Here is a 19,721-nt window from a genome sequence, read left to right on the forward strand (position 1 = left end):
GGCCTCTTGAAAGATCTCCGCAGCCGAGGAAATGCCAAAACTCAACCGCTTGTATCGAAACAAACCCAGGTGAGTTGCAAATGTTGTTATATACCTCGATTTTTCATGCAACTCCAACTGATGGTATCCCTTGTTTAAGTCTAGTTTCGAGAATACCCGCGCACCATTTAATGCAGAGATCATGTCACTCAAGTGAGGCCCGGGATGACGTTCCCTTTCAATCGCAGTGTTAGGAAGCCGCATGTCAACACATAGCCGCACCTTCCCAGAGGTGCCTTTCTTTGGCACAATGACTACAGGTGACACCCACGGGGTGGGGCCGTCGGTCCGCTCAATGATGTCGGATGCTAATAGTTCTTGAAGTTCATCCTCCACCGCTTGCTGAAGGTGGAAAGGCACTCGCCTGGGATGTTGTGCTACAGGTCTTTTCTGATCGTTAATATGAAGTTGAACTTGACATTTGTTCATCTTTCCCAGCCCGGTGAACAGCTTGGGGAATTTATTTAAAATGTCGTGGTCACTACTGACCCGGTATAGAATCTCAACCAAACGAAGTCGCTCCGCAGTTGGTAAGCTGAGAAGACAATCAGCTTCCGGGCCATTGATTACATGTATGAATGCTGACACAGACATATTCTGGTGGCTGAGAGTGGTTGCAAACTTCCCTAGACAGGGAAGTGGCTTCTTTGACATCCAGGTAAATATCCTGACATACGCGGGGCACAGAGGTGGCGGTGGCTTCATTTTTTTGTATTCCGTTACCGGGATGTAATTCAGTGATGCTCCACTGTCCAGAACAAACTGCGTGGCGTGATTTCCTACTTTTATGTTCAGTCTCGGGTATTTTTTGAGTTGGTCCGGATCGGCGACCATACTGGCGTATTCAATGGTGTATTCTGATTCACAGGACCCTGATCGAGAGTCCCTGGACGGCGACCTCCTCACCCATTGAGACCTCCTTGAATCTCTGCTAGAATGTGAAGAGCTAGAGGACGATTTCGGACGATCTTGTACGGCTTTCACATGGTGTCGTCTGGTGTCAGAGCGAGTTGGCCTCGTTTCTTCGTTCTTTCTTTCCCTGCGATATTCTCCACACATTGCTTCAAAATGATTTGTTCGTCCACATTTTCGACATTGCTGACCCATGGCTGGACAGGCCTTTCTGTGCGGGAAGTCATACCCGCACCGATAGCATTTCCGTCCCCTGTCTTGTTTCTTGTCTCTTCTGCTTGACTCATGCCTCCTGCGCTCCGTGTGTTGCTGGCGAGAGAATGGTCGGGATGGGTGCCGTCGCTCCTTCGAATATCTGCGACTACGACTGTCTTGACTCGACATACTTGCTCTCGTCTCTCCGGGTGCCCGGTCTCCATGCTCTTAGCTTGCTCCTCGGCTTGTTCATAGACTCGGGTCATTTCCTCTATCTCCTCCAGGTTGTGACTCTTCCTTAATAGTCTCCTTCTCAGTGTCTCGGACTGACAGCCATCAATTATTTGTGATCTGATGGCATCATCCGTTGAGAACGCATCAAATTCACAATACCTGGACAATCGACGTAGTCTCGTTATGAAGGTGCTCATCACTTCCTCTTTCCCTTGACGGGCTTGGTGGAAAGCATATCGTTCATAGTCCACATTTCTTTTATGTAGAAAGTTCTTGTATAGAGCATCTCTCACTTTATCATATGTTCCTGTGTCTGCCCTTGGCAGTTCTTTGATTAGCTTGCTAATTTCTTTACCCACCAGGTGTAAGGAATACCAGTAGGTTCCGCAGGAGCGCCAGGAATCCGGAGAGAATACCACAGCCTTCCCCGGCGACCCCCCGACTCTATCAAACTCTAGAGAAACGGAGGATACACCCGGGGAAAACAGGGAAACAAAACAAGGGAAGGCGGGAAAACCTCAGGAAGACCAAGAGCTCCACGTCTGGTGCAGGTGAGGCTGAATATTACTGCAGAGAAAGAAAGGTTAATGCAGTATTGCAAGCATGAGACTTCTCCAATGTCTTAATTCCAACCCCTTGTCTCACATACCATTCTACTGCTAAGCCGGTAAGAACACTACTGTATCCTGCTGTCTATTCCAGATGACCAGTACATGCGTAGAACACCCTTAAAGAGGATCCTGCACAAAAGAAAGACCTGTATTAAGGCTGACGTTGCTTTCACCACTATGACTCATGTATGTGTAAGATTCCCCACTTACCCCCACTATGATATGATGAAACAGGAAACGTGTTAGGATTACCTCAGCTACCAGTGGATGGATTACACCTAATGTAGAGGTAAAGCATATAGGTCAGTGAATCACAAGTAATCTTCACACAGTTCTTTGTCCTTTCTCACACATAAATCGGGGCTGTCATTAAAGTAGAAACAAAAGGCAGCGCAAAAGCGCCGTTACCGTGATTCAGAAGCTGCAATCCGTTATCACCGAGTGGTTCACACAAGTCTTCCCACGTCTTCTCACAAATAAGTACTTAAAGTAGGAACCCCACAAGTGTAGACGGGGCCGAGGAAGGACTAACAAAGGAGAAATCAAAACTATCAAGAAGCGAAACAAAAAGGGGAATGGATGCGAGGCGAGGAATTAATTGCCTCTTTGTTTGTCACAACAGGCGGGGATACGGAGCCCTGTTTTGGAAGGTGATGGCTTCGATGGCTCCGAGATTCCGGGTGAAACACCCGAGGGGCGGAGATTCGAACGCGGCTACCGCGTTTGGTGTAACTGATGTCTCCTACTAGCAGGGGGAAGAGAGCTGGAGGGAATGGTGGCTACTAAGGAGACCTAAAGTTTTACTGATGGCACCAACAATCAACAGGCTCGAAGGAGAATACACGCGCTCCGACGAAGGAAACGCCGGCACCGCGTACCCACTACGAAAACAGGAAGCAATCAGCTAACGGAAGTCAGGCAAGTGACTGAGGACGGAAATGGGGCCCAGAACTAGAACGCTAAGCGCGTTCGGGAGCGTTTACGCTCCTTTTATGCACGCCCCTAACCTCGTCAGGAAAGGACTCCGGGGCAGGCAGGACTCCGGGGCATGACACCAGGTTGCGCAGCGCGATCACTTTGTCTTCATCCTCTGTCACTTTTGATCCCTTGATGTAATCCTCAAAGTCCTCGAGCCATTCCTGCCATCTGGGACCCATGCTCCCTCCAGTCGTAAGCGCTAACGTTTCTGGTGGGCGCAAATGCGACACTCCCGTCATAATTGGTTTGACTTCATTTCTTTGCGGAGAATTATGGTTCGACATCTCGGCAGCACACTCCTGATTTCGTCTTGTCTGTGCACGTGCTTGTTTGTTTCTTGTTTGCCTGAACTGGTGTTTGTTTAATTAATTTAAGTTTTTTTTTCTTTTGTTCGTCAATGCTTGTTTGTTTCTTGCCTGACTTCAAGATGGCCGCCCCATGGACTTCATAGGGATGTCTTCCAGGAGCCGCCTGACTCTAAGATGGCCGCTACACAGGGCCTCTCACTCCCACGAGGTCTTTGCTGCAATTCTTTTCAGGCTCGCCACGCTTCACTCAGCACTCCTGCAGTCACTTCTACATGTGTCAGCACACTAGCCGTGCTTCGCGCACAATTCGGGGTATTTCACCTGGCAAGGAAGGCTCGGAGTGGGCTCCCGACGTTTTCCTTCGCGCGCGTGCCGTTTCTCATGCATCGGGGGTGAGGTTTCGTTTTAACGCGCAACGGCGCTCCTTCTGCCAAACTCTTCCACGAGGCTTCAGTACGACCTCAGGCACCGCTCGATCATCAGCGCAGCCAGCAGAGTCGGGATGGGCTCCCGCTCTCGCCTCATCACTCGCGTGTTAGCTTGCACGGCTCCGGGGCGACTCTCAATTCGGCGCGAACCAGCGCTCTAATTCAAACGCGCATTCCTTCGGTTGCACCGTAGGGACAGGGACACTTCCATTGATGCTTCAGGGGCGCTGATCTGCAGCATCCCACCCTCGTCGCCAGTTGTCGTGTCCAGGGCCAAGAATAACAGACACTCAATATGATTTTATGATGAGCTTTATTCCATGCTTCTGACTCGGTCCCTGTCCCTACACTATCTGCCCTTTCCTGTCGTCTCCCCTCCTCTTCCCGTGCCCTCCTGACTCCGCCCACTCCAACAACTATACCACTCACTTTCGACACTGTGATTCTGGGCAAATCACTTAATCTTCCCGTGCCTAACAAAATGAATGTGTCCTTATGTAACTCAACTGGTGGTCATGTAAAGCGCTCTGATACCTGAAACCTTCGCGTCAAGTTCACGCTATATAAAACTCCGGAAAATAAATAAGCAAGTAAATAAATAGAGATGCATTGCGAAAGCTCTGCCGATGTCTTAGAATCTGTATTGGAGCGCCTGATGCAGCTTTGAACATAGACACGTTGTGAGCCTGCGATAAGTGCCTGATCGCTGGGATAGCACTGCAGGAAGCTGATCAGGACAGAGATGTGGAACGGGCGGGGTCTGTGGTCAGTGGAAGTTCCACACGTAATGAGGGAGGTCTGAGGACAGTAATAGAGCAGCCCCACACCTAGAGGTTGTTTGTAGAGAACCATAGTCCGCATCGTAGAGGGGTTTGTGGACAGTGGTAGGTCTAAGGCGATCACTCTGCCTATAACATCCTTTGCCTCTTTGCAGTTATCATGCATATCAGACATTGGGACTCCAGTCCTGGACTCTCCATGTACATTGATATTGTTTAGGTCAAGCTAAGAAAGATCGCAACTCTCAAAATAAATGGATTTGTTCAATGAAAACAGAGGAACAACAAACCTCTGTCCAGTTTTCTTTGAGCGAGTTGGCTAAAACACGCTCGTTTTTGGATTGCTAATTTCAAAATTAATAAATCCTGGTAGTTCATAAGGTGAAAAAATACAAGAAAAACCATACAAATGCATCTGAATTCTTTTACTGAGCTAATGTGCACTTGGGGGCTTATTTACAAGCCCCTTGCTCAGCCGATGCGTCACTTTTAAAAGGGGAAAAAAACGTACTGCTGGCGCAAGCGGCTTGTAAGTGTTTATAATGTCTTGTTTTCATACTGCGCTTTCACACACGATAAATGATTATTGCCATTTGCACCCTCCCACAGTTCTTTTTCTGACATTTACCACGCCCACACATCTGTACTCGTTTCTTTTTTTAACATGGCAACAATTGCTTTCATGCAATTAATCACTAAATCGCTTTGGAAACGAGGACTTTGCCATTGGTCAAGCATGCACTGACATTAATCCCTTAGCCATGACCATGACAAGAATTGACAGCCTCAAAGTGCTGTTTTTACTAAACCATTTGCTTCTTCCAGGGCTAGGGTAGGGAGCTACCAATATAAATGATAATGAAGTAGTAGGCAAGAGATGAAAGCTCCATTCCTAAGCCTTGACGATTACATACCTCTCTAGCTAACCAATGACAATGCAACCCTACAGACCAAGCCTCCAGCCCCCTCCATTAATTTGTTAACAATGGCACGTGCACATATACGTCAATACTAAAGAAGCAAGTCAGACAATTGGCACTCATGTCATCGGGGCCTCATTTTATCTGAGTGCTGACACCATACAAAAGAGAGTTTCAAGCATCTGATTATATTCAATGTGTACCAAGGAGACCGAGGCTGGACCCAGCAGTATTTTAAAGGTTTGACGAATGGTTGCCCAACAGGCTGAGGTTTTGAGGGGGGGTTATGTTTACTTCCTTAATTGCATTTGACATGTTTTCTGCTACTGCCAAAGGACCCTGCTCGTCTGCTTTCACTTCTGCTTTCTTATGGCATTTGACGTCCCAAACACAACTATGCATCAGACTGTAGCCACTTCTTGCTCCAACAAAGCCAGTTAATACTTATCAAGTGGTGTAGCAAATGACTAAATGGAATGGTGCTGCTGTAGAAAGAGTAATTGATATGCATAAAGCGAAGGAGTAGGGACTTTAGAATAAGAACTTCTATTGCATAGAGAAAGGGTCAGTCTCAGAATGTTTCCAGGCAGGGACAAAGTCACATTGGCTTCAAACAACACTAGTAGAGAGCCACCCCAAAACACCACGCTCAGTGCAGAGGGCCTGCAACGAGAGATGTGTTCAGATCAGTAATTTCAAATCAGAGAGGGCATAAGGCTTCAAAGATGCTACTTGCATTGTATTGGAAAAGGCCCTTCCTGCGGGGTTATCCCCAAACATTTTGCCTTCCTCTTCCTAGTTCACTGATCTTTTTGTTGACTTTAGGACTCTGGGCGTTTTGCCACTGCTAACCAGTGCTAAAGTGTATGTGCTCTCTCCCTTAAACAAGGTATGATTGCTTTACACCTGTTTATCATATTTGATTTATTTGTAAGTCCCTTGTAACGTGGTATACCATATACCCAGGGCCCGTAAATTGCAAGTAGTGGGCCTGTAGCAATGACTTTGCCGCCCACAGAGGTAGACTTTCAAACCTGTTTGAGGCCTGCCACTGCAGGGCCTGTGTGCGCCGTTTACAGTCACTTCAACTTGGCATTTACAACTACTTGCCAAGCCTTAAACTCTCCTTTTATTACACATAGGTCACCCCTAAGTAAGTCCTAGATAGCTCAATGGTCATGGTGCTATGTAAGTGAAAGATAGGACTTCTACTTTTATGTTTTGCATGTCCTTGTAGTGACAAACATCCCATTTTGTTTTTCACTACTGTGAGGCCACCCCTCCATTACTGGGCTAGCATTGGTAATTTGCTTATATACTTGTAAGTGTTAATTCCTGATCAGAAAGGAGAAGTGTTGCCATGTTTGGTATGTTTAGAATGGTAGTGATAAATCCTACTTACTGATGAAGTTGAATTTCATATTGCTATTTAAGAAATGCCACTTTTAGAAGGTGGGCATTGCTATGTGCTTATAACTATTTGTGCTTTGCAACCTGTCTTCAATACATGTCTGTGCTGGCTGATAGCTACACTTTGTACATTCTCTTTAGACAGCAACAACACAGGAAGGGCTAGTTGTAACAGGTGATACAGCTGCATTTATCTGCATACTGATCACCTGGGTAGGGAGAGGGAGAGGTGGTTCACACATACATCTGAATAGGTTGTGTCCTGCCCTCACACAATGGGCTGATTTACCCACTACTGACAGTCTGGAGCCAGGGCTGGGCTCAGTGGCGTGACTATGTTGAATCAGGATACGTTCGTTTATTCAGTTTATCCTAGGTGCCCGTTAGGAAAGTTTTGTTGTATGTATCACATTGTACCCAGGCCCTTTTGGATTTGTGGGTTACCCCATTTTTTGTAATGGGTCAGAGGTCCTTAGGCATAAGCTGCAGCTCTAGGAGCCCTACTCTCTCTATTCAAAGCCGCAAAACTCATCATTGCCACATCAAATCACTTGAAGGGTTCTCCCTTTCACCGTGATATATTGTAGTTGCGGATTAATACAGTGCCTATATATTTATCCTTTAGCTCTGCATAAATAATGGTTTTGTCATGATGGTGACCCCTTAATCACCTCTTGGGTTGAAACGTCGTCAACAACAATGGGCAAATAGACAAACCAATTCATAAGTTGGTCAATTTGGAGCCTTGGCTATACAATAATGGATCCAACCGTTACCAAAACTATACATTTTATGTATTAGCCCTGTTACTGACCTAATAATTGTCTGTTGCCTGATCTTTGATCACTTGAATGTTTCTATCAATGCACCTATTTGCACTGTTTGATCGATTTAATTCACAGGGCACTAATACTTGTTTATTGTAGAGCCTTATATGACATCCATCGATAAAGAATTGTTACACAGAATGTAGGTCTCAGGTTGTTGCCATTCATGTGTTTTGGATTTGTATGACAAGCTACAATTGATTCTAAAAACATTTTGTTAAATGATACATAGAGGGATACATGTTCTAAATTTAGAGTACCCTGTCCTCTCTAGGTTTACAGGTTGCTTCTGTAGTTTTTATAGTTATCATTCAGCATATATACATTCATCCATGTCCTCCTCTAATCAGGGGGTCATCCAGCCAATTTAAGACTTGTAAGGCAGATTGTTCCTCTCAACAACATGATACTTCCAGTGATTAAAGACTACTCAGCAGTTATCCTGTTCAATTTCCTGCTTGGGATTCCTTATTTGTGGGTAGTCACCAAGGAGGGAAGAAGGTGAACGTTGTTAGGCCACATAGTGAGATACTTCCTCTGTTAGGCCCATCCAAATTCAGTAATAGTGGCACTTCCTCTGTCCGCTTTGTTATCCAGTAAATTTTGGGTTCCTTTTTCCTGGCTCAGGGCAAATGCATGCGCGATCAGAATCTGTTCTCTCTTGGTGCTGACCTGCACATTATAATTTATTTATGAGTTGTAAATGATATCTTTACTGAGGCAAATGGACTGAGCATATTTGTTTCGGCATTTAGTAGACACATACTTTCTCCATTGCAATGTTAATCTGCGTTTTACATTTAAGATGTCAAATTCACTATTAATAGCATAATTAGAAGATAAATACAATGATTTTTCCATCACCAGAGTAGAGACCTGGACTACCCAACCAGGCTCCTCCCAAATCTGCATTTTCAGTGCTGATGATGATGATTCAGATTTTAACTGTTGTTAACCACTTCCATGCTCATGACAGCTCCCGGCCGTCATGAGTCACGGTAGTCGTGTGCTCATGACGGCCGGGAGCCGTCCGACCGTTGCTGCTCCGCCCACACGCGGCTAATTCCCCGCCTGTGCGGGCGAATTAATTAGTGGGGGGAGTTCGGACGGCTCCCGGCCGTCGTGAGCACACACCCACCGTGATTTATGACGGCCGGGAGCCGTCCTGAGTACCTGGGTGCCACGCCCAGCCCCGCCCGCCCACCACCACGGCGGAATTTGCCACGCGTGCAAGGGGTTAACAGTGTAAAAATAATTAAACAATAACAACACGCAAACGTGTGACTGTTTTTTGGATTATTGTCATTTTATTTGTTATGCAAATTATGCAAAAAGTTTGTCTTAAACTGTGTGTATTTTTTTGTTTTTAGGTCTACCTTAGAAGCTATATTTTATTCAAGCAGAATCCAATCGGTGCTTTGGCAATGAACGCTTCAGACAATAACACAGAGTGCCAGCCCCAGAAGATACACATTTTTATCCCAGTTTTCCTGAGCTTTGTTTTTTTCTGTGGTTTTATACTGAACTGCATCAGTGTGTGGATTTTTTGGTTTCGCATAAAGCAATGGAACTCAACCACCATCCTCCAGTTCAACTTGGCCATCTCCGATGCCATCATAACACCGGCCGCACCTCTTATCATCATCTACTCCTTGACTGACGACTGGACCTTTGGTACATTCCTCTGCCAGTTTAAAGTTTTCCTCCTGAGTACTCACATGTACGGAAGTATCTACTTTCTTACTCTCATCAGCCTACACCGGTACTTCACGGTTGTCCACAATGTGAAGAGATCAGTCCTAACCAGAAACTCATTCATTAAGAAAGTTTCCCTTGTAGTATGGGGATGCCTCCTTTTCCAAGGATTTCCATTTTTTATTATATTGAAAACAACAGAAATACAAGATACTACTAAATGTCTGAGCTTCCATCAAACTGATATGGCTGTGCTGTACTTTGTGTGGAACTGGGTCATCATATTTTCTGGACTCTTTATTCCCTTTGGGATCACCATCATTTGTTACACCTTATTGGGCAGATTCATATTAAAAATGAACCCAATGAATACAGTGACCAAAGTAATGAAATCAAAATCCATCCAAACCATAAGTGTGTCTTTAATTATATTTATCATTTGTTATGTTCCCGTGCATATTACAAGGACAATAGGAGTCACAATTAAGCTGTTTTTTCCAACACATTGTGGACTATTGGAGCGGGTAGAAGTTGCTTATTACATAACCTGGATGTTATCAGGAACCAATTGTTGTCTTGATCCCATTTTGTACTGCTTTGCTTCAGACAAGTTTTATTCCCTCTTTAAGGAATCATTCTATTTATTGCCATGTCTCAGAACCGTTTGTTCCAAAGGGACGCGGAATCAGAGACACCGGTTCCAACCAGGAGAAACCGGTTCTGGAGCCGCGTCCGGGGACTCCCAGCTTGGACCCATCACAATAGGGACTACTGTTACAGACGCGCCATCGTCAGGCTCTGGGAATGGCGAGGCACCGGAAATTGAAGAATCTCTGATGAACTGATCGAGAGCCAATCTAAGGACAATGGGTTATCGACTTGAAGACCACTGTCTGACAGTCTTCTATCCGATTCTAGTCACTGGTGATGTTCTTCTGTGTTCTAAAATGGCCTTATTCATGCTATCGCCTAATACATGCTGCTGATATATATACCCAAATATTATGTGATGAAGGAAATCTGACATTTGTAAGAGGAGCAATAATTTGTGGTAGCTTCTCCTAGAATAATGAGCATCTTTTCCTTTAACAGATCCATCGCTCTTCTTAAGCAGTCCAGTATTGATCTATTTTAGACTACTCTCTACAGGTGAAAATTAATGATTTAAACTCATGCCACAGTTTACAGCATGATAACAAGTCCACACGAATAGCCGTTATGATTCCATCACGATTACAGCCACTGTGGTGTTCTCACCAAAGAGATCCTTAACGTAGGGAGATGAATGCATATTACAAACTGGGCAAACAGCAGAGCAATATGAAAGGTGATGGAGAAGTGGCATGATCCTAGTTGTCAGTTACGTTTTACTATATGTCTACAGCATCCGAATGCAAACACCTAGTGAGATATTTCAATAGTAGCTTTTAACTGGTCTACTCTGTTGCATTGTTCCAGGCCTTTTCCTTTTCATAAAGGATGAAATGTGGTGCTTCCTAGTCCGTACTGGATTATAGAAAACAGGCGTTAAGACATACATGGTATTTCGTTACTTGGTTGGTAAACCTAAGCTTGTGTTCTACAGAAACTCATTTAGTCTGGGAGGTTGAGAGTAATTGCAAGAACCATTTCAAATAATACTGTTGTGGTTCAATTTAAATACAAAATGATTTAATGTTTGTAATTACAGTTGCATGGTGTTCGATAAATGTACACATGTATTTCTTATAATAAAACAATATTTTTATAAGCAAGTGGACCCATTTTTTAATTACACCTAAGCACGTTAAAATGCAGAATAAGTTCAGAATATTTCTCTCTTGAACAGCAGCGTTCACTCAACCATTCTACAAGATTTAGGTTTGCATTGTTGCATTAGGACAGGGGCTCTTTTTTAATAGATTTCACCTCTATATTTTCAATTGTGGCACCTTGGGCAAAATGTCAGCCTGGTGCTGTAGCTGTTTACTATCTTAAGCAAAATCAGATCTGACAGGAGGCATACAGAGATTAGTTGCCCGAGTGACCAAAATCCCAATGGGAAAATATTTTCAATGTGAAGAGCCTTCTTTCAACACATATCCATCAATACTTAGGGTGTTCCATCACCATTTCTAGTTTGAGACCGACTTAGAGTTGATGTCTACATAGTGTCTATGTAAAGATCTCCTTACATAAGTATAATTTCATTAATATCGCTTACCAAAATGTCATCCTATGGGGCGTACATTTTGTATTATCATTATCAACTCCAGAATGGTAATGTATTTGGAGACAATATGTAGTATACACTACATATGTAATACGATATTTTGATAATGATATGCTGTTTCCAAACCACATTTACACCAGATATTGAGTAAAAATCTACCCGCAAAAGGTTTGCAACTATCAAAAAGCTAGCAAATTTGCAGCCCCTGATCATGTAGTACCACTCAAGAATGTCCACACACCCATCTATGAAAGCAGATTTGACCAAACTGAATCGTTTCATAATGATTACATTTCTGTGTGAGAAAATCCCTTATATGTGCAATAAAGCAGCATTCCTAATTCTGTGAACCTTCAGAGGGATGCCCCCATGCATGCTTATTCTGGAGCAATGAAATATACGTAAGTGAGCAAAATTGTATAAATCCCCAAGTAATTTGCCAAGTATCACATAATTCACAAAGTTTGAAAGCTAGGACTCAGTCTCATGTGTACTAGTTCTTAAGCCTTCAACCTAGCCCCATATCTAAGTGTATGTGCAGATGTTGCTGGGATCTGACCTCTACAACATCTACACATAGGCATTTTTTGTTGTTGCCTTTGTAATACTGGGTTGGGGAGCATATTTTCTTATGCCACAGACATACACTCACGCACGCTTGCACACACACACCCTCCTCCCTCTCATCTTTTTGTGTTTAAAGAGATTTATTGAAGCAAATAAAAACATGGTTACAACATTGCAGCGAAATTTATAGAGAAATGGCAAAAACTAACAAGCAACATGTATAATAAGAGGGAATGATAACTTACGATAACTACCATTGTCAAATGAATAAAACCAGAGGATAGAAGCATTAGTGAAAGATTGTACCTTAAAACAGAATAGCATTTTATTTTTTCCAGAATAAAGAGAAAGCTAGAAAAAGAGAAAAGAAGGTAGGAAAGAAAAGAAAAGAAAGCAACATTCTTTATATTTTATGTCCTGAAAAACAGAGTATGAACCATACATTGACTTATACAAACTATTTAAGAAAAAAGAAACAAAATACTCATGGTGGCTGATAAACGAAGGAACTGTCGTTGTTGCGCAATGCAGACGCTGATAGATAATTGGTGAGTGGAGACCAGAAGGCTTCCTTTCCAAGAAGCTGCTGAGATGTGGTAGCAGAAGCTCTGTCCAGTCTGTGATGATAGCAAAGAAGGTTCCACCAAGCAGAAAAGAGACCCAAGTGGCATCCTTCCAATTAGATGTAATTACCTGAAAGGCAATAGCAATTAACAAATCCACAAAAATACCCCCCCTGTGAGATACAAACCAATATGCAGAATTACTTCCCAATTATATGGAGTAAATGTCAAAAGAAAAATTAATAGAGCAAATGGAGGAGATTGATTCACACAGCTTGGTCCAAAACAAAGTAATGCTGGGGCAAAGAACAAAGGAATGTATAAATGAGCCCGGGATGTTTTTATAGGACCCGGAGTTCGGCCATAGATCTAAACTATACTTGGAAAGAGATAAGGGTGTTAAAAATAACCAATGATAAAAATAATAAAGGGTCTGAGTGGTGCTTGCAGTGCAGGAAATGTGGTGTATGCGTGCCCAAATAGAGTTCCATGTGTGAATAGAGAGGGTACGCTGCAAATTGGATTCCCATAAGAGTTCAACCTTACTCTTGGGGCGGTTAGGGGGAGAGAAATGAAGATATTTATAAATATGAGAGGCCTGAAGGGAAAGAGAGGTGGACAGAGGTTCTAAAACGGAATCTGAAGCGGAGAGGGGGAGATCTGGAGAGGAGAGAAAATTGATTAGTTAAAAGCAATCATAAAGAGTCATACCTAAGGAGTGAGGAAACGGGTAGGCCAAACTTATATTGAACTTCCTGGGGAGAAAGTGAAAACGAACCATGTGTTAGGTGTTTAACTAGGAGGACCCCCTTAGCTGCCCAGGTTTCCAGAAAATAGTACAATTAGATAATTCAATGAATTAATTTTGCCAAAGAGGTGAATCTAGAAATATGTAGTATGGGATTTGCGCTTGACCGGATGGAAGGTTGAAATAAATTGTGAAATGATCGAATAGTTAAAAGAACAAGGAGAATGGGTAAAATTAACTAACGAGGAAAAAGGGAAAGGATGAATCAGGGATTCCTCCAATTTATGCCAAACGGATGAGGGAATGTCTTCTGAAGGGGAAAAATATGGTAACACTTGTCGAATTAAAAAGGAGGAATGATATTGTTGAAAATTGGGAAAATTAACACCTTCCCGATCCTTAGGAGCAAAAAAGAAGGCTAGAGAGATACAAGCTTTACGATCTTTCCAAAGAAATTTACCCAAATCACCATTAAGGGTTTTAAAAAAAAATTGTGGAAGCTTCACTGGTAGCATAGATAAATAAAAATTGATAACAGGGAGCATCATCCTTTTAGTATTAAATCTATTTTTATTGAGGAACAGCAGCAATGATACAACAGCTAAGTGCCTACAACCCAGCGGGCCGGCATGGTATGTTATAGGTATAACAGTATAGCGAATCCAAGCCAATGGCAGTGCAGGAACATCATATTTAACACAGCATGCCACCTGCAACCCAGTCGGGCTGTCCGCGTCTGAAAGAATGAGGCAGAGATGTGAACTGCAAAGCAAGGCAGGGGCAGGTAAGCGAACATGCTGGATATGGTGAGTCTAAGCCTTGAGAAAGGGGCCCACTATGGTCCATAAGCTCCAAGAGGTGCTCCATGTTAACAAGAAACTGAAGAATAACAAAAACCAAGAAAAACCCACGAAGAACCCCACCCTCCCCCACCCCTTCCCCTCGGTGAGTTTCGATGTAAGAAGTTGCATGCGCGACTACCCATGGATTACAGTGCAAGGATGGGGCCGTCACGTACAGAGAGGGAAAAAGACTGACAAGGCCTCTTCTTATGTGGTGGGTGCAGTGATATCTGGAACCAATTTGAAGATGCGGAGATATTGCGGGCAGGTCAATTCTCGAAAATTTGCAGAGAGAATAGATACGAAGGGTGCCCAGATTTTGGGATAATCCTTGTCCTTCCCCACCGCAACCATGGAGAGTCTCTCCATCTCTAACATATTCTACAGTTGGTGGAGCTAGTGTGTGTGGTCAGGAACTTTTCAGTTTTCCACCGTGCCAATATCACCCTGTGTGCAGCGTTCAGTGCCAAGGCCATCTGCCGTCCCTTAGTTGAGCGCAGGGGAAATGTGAGCGCATTGGGTAGGCCTAGGAGCATGTATGCGGGAAGCCGGGGTGTGGAAGTGTTGAAAGCTGAGTCAATGTCATCCAAGATATGTTCCCAGTACCGGGTCAGTTTGGGGCAATGTCAGAGTAAGTGAACAAGTGTCCTGGGATTCCCGCACCCCCGCCAGCAGAGACCTGTGCAATGGGATTGCCACTTGGAAAGTCGATCAGGGGTATAGTACCAGTAAGTAGCACATTTAAAAGCTGTCTCGGTGTGGCTGGAGGAGTACGACGTGTGGTGCACCCGGTAAAGAATTTCTTCCCACTCCTTATCTGACAGTACGTGCCCCAGCTCCACCTCTCAGCGCTTCTGGCCGGTTGTGTGTGTCCTTGTGGTTGCAGTGTTAAGGAAGGAGTAGAGTTCGGAAATAAGGCTCTTATCATCTTTCTTAGCAAGTAACCATTTCTCAAATGGTTTCATGGGCCGAAGAGCTAGGGGACGCATCCAGGGTGCCGAGATCCAGTGGATCATCTGGGAGTGGAAATAGATGTCAGAGTCAAGCAAGTTGTAGTCCTTCTGTAGTTCCTTAAAGGGAATAAGGCCCTGGATTTTGTATAAATGGCCTATGTGCTTACAACCTTCCTTCGCCCAATGCGCCGGCGCCTTACCGGGCATCCTCGGTGGGAAAGCGAGATTCGAGAAAAGCGGAGTCAAGGGAGAGGGGAAAGAGGTCAGGTCTGCTCTCCGTGAGACTCTGTCCCATGCCAGCATCGTAGGTTGTGTGACCGGCGAGGAGTAAAGTCCCCAAGCATGAGCCACCTTCGGCAGCCAGGTGTCACGCCAGATATGGTGGCCAGCCACCGTTTGGTTCATGAAGACCCAATATTTCTCCGTCAGAGAACGGTTCCATTCAACGATATAGCGGATGCGGGAAGCAAGATAGTATCGGGTAATATTAGGGAGAGCTAGACCTCCAAATTTCTTCACATTATAACGCTGGGTTTGTGACAGTCGTGGCGAGATTGGGCCCCAAACAAAGCCCTCGATCGCCCTCTGTATTTGATGAAGGACATTTGGCGGGGGTATCAATGGCAAGGTTTGGTACAGGAAAAGCGCACACAGCAGGACATTCATTTTAATCGCGGATAACCTCCCGAACCACGTCAGGGGCAGGCGACGCCACTGTTGGAGGTCTGCGCGGATTTGAGAGAGCAGAGTTGAGTAGTTCAGCTCCACAGTTTTCGACATACTCTTGTGGAGAGTCAGACCTAGGTAGGGAAGTCCCGCGGTCATTCATTCAAAGGGGAAGCGAGTCCGGAGGAACTCCTCTGTGTGAGAACTGGCAGTGACGTTGGGGACCTGGGATTTTTGTGTATTAATTTTAAAGCCTGAGAACAGACTGAACATCTGAAGGTCCTGCATGATGGCCGGCAATGCGATTAGGGGGTGCGCAATTGTAAAAATGTCATCCGCGTAGAAACTAATGAGGTGGTGGTCCTGACCGAAGGGGATTCCCTGTGCAAGAGGGTTGTCCCAAAGTCGCTGGACCAAAGGCTCCATGTATAACGTGAAGAGTAGGAGGGAAAGGGAACACCCCTGTCTCGTCCCACGCCCCACTTCAAAGTACTCTGAGAGTAAACCGTTGACTCGCACAGCTGCCTGTGGGGTGTTGTAAATACTCGCTATCCAGCGGCGAAACCGAGGCCCCAGCCCGAAACGCTCCAGGACGGCAAAGAGATACGGCCAGTGCACTCGATCGAAGGCCTTTTCCGCATCGATCGCCAATAATAGGGCCTCCTCCTTAGACCGTTGGACCTAGTCGATGAGGTGACAGAGGCATTTAGTACTGTCACCACAATGCCGCCCTGAAATAAAGCCTGACTGGTCCGGGTCGATCAGGCCAGGCATGTGGGGGTTTAATCGATGCACTAAAATACTGGAGAACAGCTTGGCGCCGGAAAGAGCTGCAGGATTCCAGGTCTTTGTCCGGCTTGAGAATCACGGAAATAGTAGCTTGTATCATGGAAGGGGCGAGGGATCCCGAGTCCAAAAATGAGTTGAAAAGACGAGTGAGCAGCGGAGCGAGTTCGGCACAATAGGTTTTGTTAAAAAAAGGGCGCCAAAGCCATCCAGCCCAGGGGCCTTTTGTAACTTCAGCCCAGAGACCGCGGAGATGACGTCCTCGACGCGTCTAGGCAAGTCCAGAGCTGTTGCCTCAGCCTCAGGCAGGGGCGTCACTGTAGCGTCGCCCAGGTACTCAGTAGGGTCAGGACGCAAGGAGGGGTCGGCCTTATACAGTGTGTGATAAAAAGAACGGAAGGACGAGACAATCTGGGCGTCGTCTGTGGAGAGACGACCGGTCCCATCACGCAACGGTATAACCGCATGCGCTTCTTGTGCAGTGTGCCAACATGCGGCCCCCTTTGTTGGAGCCAACGAAGTACTTGTGTTTTAGGCGAATCACAGTGTGTTCAGCCCGGTCAAGGTCCACTCGGCGCAGTTGGAGGCGCGCTTTTTCCATCTGTCGCCAGATGCGATGCTCACCCGTTCGTTTATGTATTGCCTCCAGTTCCATGACGGCGGCATTAAAGTTCCGCACGCTTCGCCCGCTTGGACCTATTATCGTACGCGGCCTTAGCAATGAAGGCGCCACGCACCACCAGTTTCAATGCCTCCCATACTGAGGTAAGCGGAGTATCTATACCCTCATTAGTAGCTATGTAGTCATTGATACACCGCCTGATGTCCGCGACCATGCCCGGGTAACGGACCAGGGAGTCAGAGGCGCCAACGCAGGGCAGGGGATGAAGCTACAGGGGGGAAGCGCATTGCTAAGGTAATATGCGCGTGATCAGAGAGGGACCGCGCTTCAATCGTAGAGTCTGTGACCAGGGCCCATGCAGCTGGAGTAACTAGTGGTCAAGGTGAGCATATGTTTTATGTGCAGCTGAGAAGTAGGAGTAGTCGGTCTCAGTTGGGTGCAAGCAGCGCCAAGCGTCCCTCATCCCTACGTCCCGCAGCCATTCCCCACTCTTTGCAGTTAGCACGTCGGTACTACTTACACGCGAGCCAGAACGGTCCAGGACCCCCATCCATCACAAGGTTGAGGTCGCCCTCTATGACAACCACATGATCCAGGGAATGCAACACCTCAGCACAAGCCACTAGCAAAAACTTCTCTGGGCGATCGTTAGGGGAATAGAGGGAAGAAGTGGACCATACACGTAACTGCAGTGCTAGAAGGCACCCCTTGATTTCAGAAACCGTCCCCACTATAGATCCCCTGAAGTGTTTGTCCACTAGGATGGCCACCCCTCCCTTTTTACTATAGGCAGAGGACCAAAATTGGTGGGGAAGTGACCATGCCGCATTCGGTGGGTGTCTGTTTGTAAGAGGTGCATTTCCTGAATAAGGCAAACATCGCCCGAGTGCTCCAGTAAGGACAGAACTGCCCTCCGCTTAACTGGGTTGTTAAGGCCCCGGGCATTGAGACTGACTATTTTAAGATCCAGAGGGAAAGGTGGAACGCCGGAGAGCTAAGCAGGGGCAAGCGCCGTTTGCTTTTAAAAGGAAGGGATAAGGAGGCCCATGCGCGCGAATCGTGTATGCAGCAGCAGTAGAAGAACTCACCGAGGAGAAAACCCACCCAAGCCCAACAAACAAGAAAATAAGTGAAGAAATAACATGACGAAAGTCTGTCAGAGTTTAACAGGAAGAACATGCCCAAGGTTCATCACAGGAGGCAAAGTTCAGGGGATCGTGGCTGCGACCACCGTCCAGCTCGACGGGAGGTCGACCAGTGTCCACCATGATGATGGAGAGGTATCGGAATGCTGAACCGGATCCGTCTCCCTGTCCCCCTGACACCCCTTTGAGAGACCACACCAGAACCACTCGACGGCCTCCTCATGGGGTGTGTGGGCGATCCGTAACTTGTGATACGGAGGAGAGAGCAGCTTCTTTCTCTTTGTCTTTTGTGGCCTGATCAGGCTTCTTGAGTGGAGACGATCTGCCCACTCACTGCCATCCCAAGGAGCGACGCGCACACCGCGGGGTCGCCAATCCGCGTCCCCCGAGGGAGCGGCATGTTCAAGCCCCAGGATCTTCAGCTCCTCCAGCGACCGAAGCTGTTGCAACTTGCTCTGTTGTTTGAATATCAAGCGGAATGGGTGGCCCAAGGAATAAGGTATATTATTCTCCCGAAGATGCGTGGTCACCAGTTTGAATGCCCGCCGCTTGATAAGAGTAGAGGCTGCCAAGTCCTGAAAGATAGCTGGGTGGTGTCCCCAGAATAGTATGGGCTGGGCCTCGCGTGCTTTCCTTATAACGCGCCCCTTTAATTGGAAATCATGGACGCATACCAGTATGTCCGGAGGAGGCGCTTTGGCACCCCTGGGGAGGACCACTCTATGGACCGGATCTATCTGTATATCCGAGCTTTCTTCCTCCCCCAGGATGTGCTGGAACAGCGCTGCGACATAGGCCCGAAGATCAACGCCCTCCTCCTTCCATGGGACTACCCTAATGCGCACATTGTTCCACCTGGAGCGGTTCTCCAGGTCCTCCGCTTGGGCCTGGCGGTCGAGGTTCTGCTCCTGAAAGCGCAGCATGTCTTGTTGTAGATGATGTAGCTCTTCGTCTCTGCTGAGGTCGTGCTCCTCAAGGGTCGCCAAGTCTTCTTTTATGGCTGAAAAGAGCTCAACCATGAAGGCCTTAGGGGCCGGGTAGTCATCGCCCTCCGGTGCGCCCACGCTTCTGTCCCCCTGGGGCGTGGAGTTACCACTCTGTTTCAGTAGCAGTTCTTTGAGCGACTTTTCCCTGCGCGCTCTCGCTGAGCGAGTCCGCAACTTGAGGTCGCCGGTCTGCCGCCGAGGAGCGGGCCACCAAGCACCCCCACAGGCCCCTCTCCTTCACTTGTAGTAGCACGCCACTCGCTACTGACACTGGGTACAGCGCAGGAGTCAGCCG

At 46.2% G+C, this 19,721-nt stretch overlaps 1 protein-coding gene across 3 annotated transcripts in view; it reads left to right on the forward strand.

Moving 5' to 3' along the window:
* LOC146868420 (lysophosphatidic acid receptor 6-like) overlaps positions 1-11,086 on the forward strand; it is a 162,695-nt gene extending 151,609 nt beyond the window's left edge. For all 3 annotated transcript variants that reach the window (XM_085609982.1, XM_085609974.1, XM_085609978.1), the window contains one exon: positions 9,012-11,086. In XM_085609982.1, the coding sequence (XP_085466108.1) occupies positions 9,066-10,181 (1,116 nt within the window). In that variant the 5' untranslated portion in view covers positions 9,012-9,065 and the 3' untranslated portion in view covers positions 10,182-11,086. The remainder of the gene's footprint in view (positions 1-9,011) is intronic.
* Positions 11,087-19,721: the final 8,635 nt, after the last annotated feature.

This window comes from Triturus cristatus, chromosome 1_2, assembly GCF_964204655.1.
Source record: "Triturus cristatus chromosome 1_2, aTriCri1.1, whole genome shotgun sequence".
NCBI lineage: Eukaryota > Metazoa > Chordata > Amphibia > Caudata > Salamandridae > Triturus > Triturus cristatus.